At 41.4% G+C, this 8,641-nt stretch overlaps 1 protein-coding gene across 1 annotated transcript; it reads right to left on the reverse strand.

Annotated features, from left to right (window-relative positions):
- Positions 1–1,578: 1,578 nt before the first annotated feature.
- Positions 1,579–2,502, reverse strand: LOC119583329 (general transcription factor II-I repeat domain-containing protein 2B-like). Its single transcript, XM_037931800.1, has 2 exons — positions 2,374–2,502; positions 1,579–2,250 (listed from the first exon to the last, which is right to left on the reverse strand). Exons 1-2 carry the CDS (start codon positions 2,500–2,502, stop codon positions 1,579–1,581), a joined length of 801 nt encoding a protein of 266 aa, XP_037787728.1.
- Positions 2,503–8,641: the final 6,139 nt, after the last annotated feature.

Raw genomic sequence — 8,641 nt, forward strand, 5'->3', positions numbered from 1 at the left:
TTTTCTGTTTTATTTCTGTACTCATATATTTAGGGCTGACTTATAGGAGCATAAAAGCATATATTTTTGTGTGTTGATACCTTTTTTATTTTCATACTCATTTAAGTGTTACTCCTCCATTATATATATAAAAATATAATATATAATATATACTATATATATATATATATTATATATAATATATAATATATATATATATATATATATATATTATATATATATAATATATATAACTATATATATATTATATATATTATAATTATAATATATATATATATATAATACATATAGTACATATATATACACCTCTCATATAAACTGTTATATCATTTCCTTGTCTAATATGGTATTTCATGCTGATTAATTGTACTCTGTCAAAACAGCCTAGCAAATTATTAGTTCTATCAAGACCTCCTCTACACCACTCCCGAAAACACGAATTGAAAAGGATGGGTATGTCACACGATCAACAGGCCTTGTCAGGACAAACATATAAAGCATTATGCAAGGAAAGGAGAGGCAGACAAAAGAAGAGATGGGAGGACAATATTCCAATCTGGACAGCTGAGCGAAGGCAGAGGACAGGGAAAGATAAAGCGAACTGGTTGCTGGATCATCCGTGGCACCCCAGCGGTCGATGGGACTAAGGGATAAGGGAAGTGAAGTGATATTTGTGGGAAAATTCAGGCTCTTTAAAACCTTTCTTTTATGTCAAAGAGCCGGTCTCATTATCATCGGAAAAATGCATCGGATTTATAACGAAGTGTTTGAATCTGAACACTTTTTTCACTATAAAAATATAAACAGGTAGATAGATATATATAGCTGTCACAACTGTCTGCACGCCATGCCATATTACATTTTCAAATCTTTCATTCAGTCTAACAGTCTACTATTAATCTTGGCTAGGGGAGGAATAGATAATACCGATTTTAGTTATGCGGTATAAATTATTGAAAAACAAAATAACCGAGTGAACGAGCTGATACACCTAAAGTTCATATGGATAAGTTTTCACATATATATTTATCTATTTATTTTGTTCACAAAGTGGTTGTTTCGCTAGAAGCAAGAATGAGTGTCACATGTAGCAGTTTGCAAATAAGTTTTGAATGTTCGTTGCCGAGAACCCTGTTCTTAGTGAGAGATAAAAGTGTTGCATATGTGCGATACCATCTATACCTATGGCAAATATACATTCGAGTGGGTGATAAGTGAAATGACAATTCCTTTTCTTTACCCAGCTTATAATTATGACAGAAAGTCTTATCCTTTTCTACTCTTTCTTCCCACTTCCTTCCTGCTTGTCGGTTTCCACACCTCTTATCTGTCTCTCTTATTCTATCTGAAGACCTGCAGTTACACTTCATATAGCATAAAAGTTAAAAAGTTGTTAATGTCTAGGACAGGGGGTGTCAAACTCATTTTAGCTCAGGGGCCACATAGGGAAAATCTGTTCCCAATGGGCCGGACCGGACTGTTCACTTCTTTAAATCCACAGAACACATTCATTTTCACGGAACTTTATCAGGGTGCATAAGTCTCTCATGCAGCATTGTAAGTGGGATTACCCACTGTTTATTTTACTCCTGAAACCTGGCATCTTTTAGCTTTCACAAGTGCATCAATATTAGGCATCACATCCTGAGTGGCAGCCAGTTTCAGGATGTCATTCAAGTGCTTGTGCGTGAGCCTTGAGCGCAGCTTTGTTTTGTTGATGTTCATTACAGAGAATACTTGCTCACAAAGATATGTGATTCCAAACATGCACAACACTTTTGCAGCAAGGGCTGTCAAGCTGGGGTAACCTGGCAAGAGATGCTGGTAAAACGTGTCCAAGCCAGCTGCCGCAAACTTGCCCTTCAAATCTGAGTCACACTGCAAGTCTATTATTTCTAGTTGGATGTTGACGGGCAGATCAGAGCCATTCACGCTGAATGGCGAGCAAAAAACTTTGAAGTCCTTCTCCAGTTCACCAAAAATCTGGAAGCGTTGCTCAAACTCCCGCAATAGTCCCGTTATTTTATCTTTAAACCGCCTCATGTCTGCGGCATGTTGGGTCACGCACACATCTTTCAGACAAGGAAATTGAGCAGCATCACCACCCGCGAGTTGTGTCTCCCACAATGACAGCTTCAATTTGAACGCACATATGCTGTCATAGTACTGCGGGACAACTTTGCTGTGCCCTTGCAGCATTTTGTTCAAGTTATTCAGGTGTTCTGTAACATCCACCATAAATGCAAGGTCCTGCATCCATTCTGTTGACTTAAATTCTAATACTGGTTTGCCCTTTTTTTCCATGAACTATTTGATTTCCCCTCTTAAATTAAAGAAGCACCTCAGCACAGCACCTTAACTTAACCATCTTACCTCAGTGTGGTATGGCAGGCCATAGTTGTGGTCTTTCTCTCTGAGAAGGCTGTCAAACTGACGATGATTCAGGCCTCTAGATCGGATGAAATTTACAGTTCGGACGACCAACTCCATGACATTATTCATCTTCAATGACTTGCAACACAATGCCTCCTGATGCAAAATACAATGAAAAAGTCCAAAAAATCATGTCCTCCATTTGCAGCCTGCACCTTCTCTCTGAATTTTGTCCCAACACCTGCTTTTCTCCCGGTCATTGAAGGTGCACCATCTGTAGCCAGGCTGACAGCGCGTGACCAGTCCACTCCCGCCCTGTCCAGCGCTCCGACGAGGGCGGTGAAAATATCAGCTGCTGTTGTGGTGTCCGTCATTGGCACCAACTCCACGAACTCCTCGGTGACGGTCAGTGTCATCAACTCCGCGGATGAATATCGCCAGTTGCGCAACATCTGTAATGTCCGTGCTTTCATCGATTGCAACTGAAAACACAATAAATGACTTACTTTGCGCTCAATTGGCTGTCCAAATCCTCCGCAAGATCAGAAATCCTGTCTGAAACTGTGTTTCTTGTCAGGCTGATTTTTGCAAAAGCCGACGCTTTCGGGCACACATCTGTGCAGCTTCACGCTGTCTTCACAAATTCACCCTCAGTGCAATTTCATTAGAAAAGGTAGTGGCTTTCCTGCAGAATCACTTATTTCTGGGCTACGAAAAACACAGATGCTGTTTTTTTTTCGGGCCGTAAAAAAGTTCTTTTTTCCCCTTTTTTACTCTCTGCCCTTTGCAAGTTTTTTTTTTTTCGGCAAAGATCTCATATGGCGTCAAAGGTTATATTTTTTTCGCACTAAAAACTGCGTGAACTCCCAAACCACGGGTTTTCCCCACTCTGCCCTGTGCCATTTTTTCTCTCTTTTTGACAGAAAAATTTGGGGAATGGGGGGTGCCAAAGCGGAATGTTCAAAAGGAAAATATTTCACATTTTATTTTTGTGTTGCGGTCCACTTTTTTTAAGTTTTGATGAAAAACCCCACTTACCCAAAAAGCAGAAGCAACAAACAAAAATCTGTGCCAAGAGTACCCGGGACCGGGGGCCTTCGCCGCTAGACTTATTTTTTTTTGATTTTTAAAGTAAATAAGTAAAGAAAATCCTGTAATTACAAAACATTTTGTTTTTTGCCCCCTTCAGTCTTTTTTTTTGCAGGTGACAGGGGTACAGTTTTAGTCGCACCCCACCTCGACCCGAAAACTCCTTCTACACCGGGGTGGCCCCCTTTGGGTTTTGCCCCCGGGGTAGGGACCCAGTATTGGGGCGCCCCTTTGGGCGCATTTTTTCCCCCTCAAATTTTTTTCCCCCCCCAAATGTGACTTTCCCGACCTGCCGGAGTTCCTCGTGACCCCCGTATTCGCTTGGGGGGGGGGCATTACTTCCCCGTCCCTTTCCTAGGCAAGTTTCGGGGGTAAAAAGTGTCCTCCACATAACCAATCCTCTCTGTGGTACGGAGAACGCAACCGGGGGGGGGTAAGGCGAAATACTGATCACCCCCCCCTTTGCTATTCTTTTTGGGTATACCAAAAAATTTAAACCCCTTTAAAACCCTTCAGGACAACATTTGGAGCAAAGGGGTCAGATGGTCAAAACCCCCCAGTATGGATGTCCCCCGCTCCCCCTTCTCCCCCCAAAAGGGGGAAGGGGCGATCATTACCACCCCCCTTGAAACTCGCCCCTGAAAACGGAACCCCCAAAACGAAAACGAAAGACCACTTTTTAAAAAATCCCAACGAGAATGAAAAGGTTCGCGAATGTAAAATGCGTGAAAAAAAAAATAATCGCTTTTGAACGTGAACCCCTTTATCATAAAAAAGGCCTTGATGTAAGTGGCGGCGTTTTTGTTTTTTTAAAAAATTTGCGAGGGGAACCCTCTTTTTAAAGTACAATACAACTCCCAAAAAAAGGTTTTCTTAAGCGAGCAAATTCATGTCTTGAGTTAAAAGAAAATTTCCCTTTTGGGCCCAAAATACCTGAAGGGGAAATATCTTTCACAGGGTTTTTGAGACAAAGGGAAAGAAAGTGAATTCAAAAGGCATGAAGGACCAAGACGTAGTGGCGTCATTTTTTAAAAAACCAAGAAGGACGGGAATTCGAACAAAAAATGGCTTGGGTTTTTTGCCTTTGCTTTGAATAAAATTCCAGAGTATTCAACGTGGGTTTTTGAAGTGAAAGAAAGGGGCCCTTATGCCCAAAACCCAAGCATTGAAATAGACCAAAAACGGACACACCTCATTAAGATGTTTTGAAAAAGATCGATAATTTTTTTTTCCCGGAAATGTGCGAAGCCCGCCCATCAATGTACTAGCCAGTTTTCCCAAAATGTGACCTGGGGTCCCCTCAGTGGATCTGGTTTGTAGCATCCTGAAGAAGGAGACGGACTTAGCAATATGAAAAGCATAATTTTTTTAACTGAACAAGAGGAAAGGGGAAATTTTTGACACACAAACCCAATACTTCCTATGCGAAGCGAACTAACCCCCCCCTAGTGAGTAATGTCGCAACAGCTTGCAGCCAAGGAAAAGGGAAATTGGCCTGAACTCAAAAAAAGGGTTAAAAAATTTAAAAAAAAAGTTTTTCATTTGAAAAATTGGTTGATAAAATGACTGCATAACCCAGTTCTAAACTCATAAGGAGGGAATAAATCACAGTCTGGAGCGCACCTTCCCGCCCGGGCACTCCGTGGGATTCGTCTGGCTCGCGATGGGTTTTCTCGAGAAAAGCAAATCGCAATCTGTCATTCCCCTCCCCTCCCAGGAGGTGCAGGACATGGAGGCTTCTGTCTAAAACATCCCGAGAGAGGCCCCCGGGAAGCGGGGAGAGGAGGCGTCCCCCCCCAGAAAAAAAGAAAAAAAAACTGGGGGAAAAGGCCCCCAAACCCATAAAAGGGGAATCTTCGCGCGACCATTATAAATGGAATGTCGAAGTCTTAGACTAAAGTAAATGCCCTTTTAAAATTATTACCTCGCCCTAGCCCCCGATATTTAGTTCTAAAAAAAACGCACTTAAACCCACCCCTCGTCTCTGCGATTTCCGTTTCGCTGGGAAACTACCATTTTGTGGAAGGATCGTGAGGGTAGGGGGGGGGGAGCCCGCATGTACATCCCCCAAAGCCCCCCCTTTTACGAAGTGACTATTGTTTATTTTGGAGTTTTCGCATGCAAGAAAAAAATTAAGGGACGTTTTTGGCTTATTTTTTACTTTTTGTCCACCTGATCGTGAAGCCTATGATGAGCTTTTTCCCTCTTCGGAAAACATCTGCCAAAAATAAAGAAATTTTTGTGATTTTAATGCCGTCATACGTTAGGGGGGTTCCGCGGGTGGTGAAAGGGGTGAGCAAGTAGTTAAGTTTTTTTAATGAGTCTGATCTAGTCTTTGAATGATGTAGCCCGAGCGGGGGGAAATCCGGAAATTTGAGTTTATTATTTATCATGGTCTTTTCTCAATAGCAGCCAAAGTCCCTGGGCACCCTTTGCGACTCGTTGGGAACGTTCATTTTTCCTATTTTGTTTAAATTTTCGCAAAACCAGGAGAATTTAACGTAAAACGAGCAACGGGTCCCCTTTCACAAGGAGCGTAAAGTCAATTGTTGGAAAAACCATTGTTATAAATAAACAAATTCAGAATTCGATTTAAAGCAGCTTTGTTCCATTCCAAAAATTTCGACAGAACGTTAAGCATAGGGTTCCATGGGGGAAACCCCAGATTGCTGAGGGCGCGTGCCACGAAATAAGGCCTACGGGGTTTTTTCAAAAATAACTCAAAGAAACTTTTGAAATTTAAAAACCAAAAAGAGCTGGGGTCTAGGTAAAAACCCCAAAAAAAGGGAAACTCCTGGCGGAGCTTGTTCTACAAAAAAGCAATACAAAAATATCAGGGTTTTTTTCCCCATCAATAAATCGATAAAAAAAAATCATCTTTTAAAAGAATAACATCTTTAAAGAGGGCAATATTTCGATTATAGAGACATTGCTAAAGCCCTCGCCCGGCAGTTCTCTCATACAAGCGCTAACTATTACCAACCCCCCTTCCTGACCATAAGGAAAGGCTGAGCTGCAACCAATTCCTTTGCCCCAGGGGATGACTTTTATTACAATAAAGATTTCAATGGGGATTTTCCGACCTAGAAGCCTGTAGAGGGAAAATCCCCAGGCCCCAGAGATTCAATGAGATAAAGCATCTTAATCAGGCATGATTAAGTTTTCTGAAGTGTACAAAGAAATTTCGAAAAGCCACACTTTTCCAAAATCTTTCCTTCGCCCACTCATTCCCCTATTTAAAGGAGGGGGGGGAAACCCAGACTTGCCATCTCCTCCCCAATTGCGTTTTAAAGTTGTTTGGGAAGGGCTGGGAAAAATTTTTAACAGTAGGTATTGCATTTTTTAAAAATTCCAGTAATTTTTTAGTTGACGGCAGTCGGTTCCAGGGACGCCAAATTCGATCACTAGTAAAACTGGACATCATATTCAAGAGGGCCCTTCCAAAAAAAATTTTTTGATTTCAGTATTTTTAGATATAGAAAAAGCCTACGACATGAATGGGTATGGCCTCTCAAAAACTTTTTGCTTTTTGGGTTACGTGGAAACCTGCCTTTTTTTTTCAAAATTTCTTTTACAGAATTTTTCTGTCAAAAATTTTCCGACAATGTACTTTTTCGGCATTTTTTTTCCAGGCAAAAAGGGGGCCCACAAGGGAATTCTTGCCCAAATTATTTCTATGTATATCAAGACATTTACCAGCTCCCCTTCGGGAAACTTAAATATCCTGACGGGGATGATTATGCCGGAATTTTTTCATAACTGGGGCCCCCAGTGGGGTTTTTTAAATTTTTTCCTTCAAGAGTATTGGGGTAATTTTTTTTACGTAGGAGGAAGCCGAAAATCAGGCTAATCAGACAACCCCATACCTATTCAAAATTCTGCAAATTTTTTTGGGGTATTTTTTATAGTAGTGGAAAGACCATTGGTCTTTAAAAAAAAATGTCAAAAGCATTTTTTATTAAGTCTTTTCTTGTAAAAAATGGGGGGCTGATGACAGCTTTTTTAATGGAATAAAAACCCGATTTGGTTGAATAGAAATGGGCAATCGGTATGGGCGGATCGGAACAAATTTTAAAAAGGTTTTAGCTGTGCAGAAAGCTGTTTGCGTGTGTGGGCTTGGGCCCGAAGTGCACTCGGGTCGAGTGTCTTGAGGTATCAGGAGTACCTCCCCCCCGGCTCAGACGCGGCCCGTTAGCCTTTAGCTATCCGCAAAGGTGGCTCGAGCCCCTTTCCCCCCTAATGGGAATAGTGGCATTTGGCCCTTTGCCCCGAACCCCGACTCGTGGAAGTCGATATAGATCTCTCTCCATCGAACCCTGGTTCAATCAAATAACGCCATGGGGAAACCCCAATTTTTTTTAAAGGGAAACTTTTGGGTTCCATCAGCCAAAGGGAAAGGCCCGGGGGTGGAGGTACGCCCGAGGTTTAAAGATCTATTTTAAAATTCCCCTTTTTTTTTTTTTATATTAAAATACCGACGGCTCCAAGACAGATGAGGGGGGGATGCGGGTGTAGGTCGACTGATGGAACTAAAATTTGACTGCCCAATCATACTCGATTTTTCTTGCTGAACTTTTTGCCATTTATAAAGCTTTGATTTTGCATATCGACGCCCCCGTAGAATATTATTTTTTTTCCCATTAAATTCCTTAAGCTTTAAATCCTTTGAAAAACCACTAAAAAAAAGCTCGGGAATTATTCGAAGTTAAATGGTGCCACAAAACAATAAATATATGGGGACCACCCCCTCTGGGATCCCTGGGAATGAAAAGGTCAAACAGCCCGGGGCAAAAGGGGGATCTGGGCACTCCAGTTCGTAGATCTCAGGGGTTTTGTGTCCTTATAAAAAACCAAAAAACCCTCTCCCGTGGGAAAGTGGGGGACCAGCCCCAAATCACACATAAAATCAATCCAAATATCGAACTGTGGGACACAGCCTACAGAAAAAAAAGAAGGGAAGGTGGGGTTTTGGGGTCCCCAGGGTCATGCCCACAGATTAACCCACCTCACTCCCCATATTGAAAAGAACTTTTCCCCCCACGGTGCCTAGGTGCCACACCTCCTCACATAGCGCACACATTAAAAATTTGCCAAAAACAATAATAATAAAAAAAATCCAAAATTATTTTAGAAACAAAAAAAATTTAATTTCAACATCAAATCTTTTATACAAGAAAAA

Source organism: Penaeus monodon, chromosome 17, assembly GCF_015228065.2.
Source record: "Penaeus monodon isolate SGIC_2016 chromosome 17, NSTDA_Pmon_1, whole genome shotgun sequence".
Classification (NCBI taxonomy): domain Eukaryota; kingdom Metazoa; phylum Arthropoda; class Malacostraca; order Decapoda; family Penaeidae; genus Penaeus; species Penaeus monodon.

Bases quoted from the DNA above. Each gene is read 5' to 3' on its own strand.
- LOC119583329 (XM_037931800.1), bottom strand. From the start codon at position 2,502: ATGAATAATGTCATGGAGTTGGTCGTCCGAACTGTAAATTTCATCCGA. The intron at 2,251-2,373 runs GTAAGATGGTTA...GAATGGATGCAG, and splicing joins GCCTGCCATACCACACTGAG to GACCTTGCATTTATGGTGGA.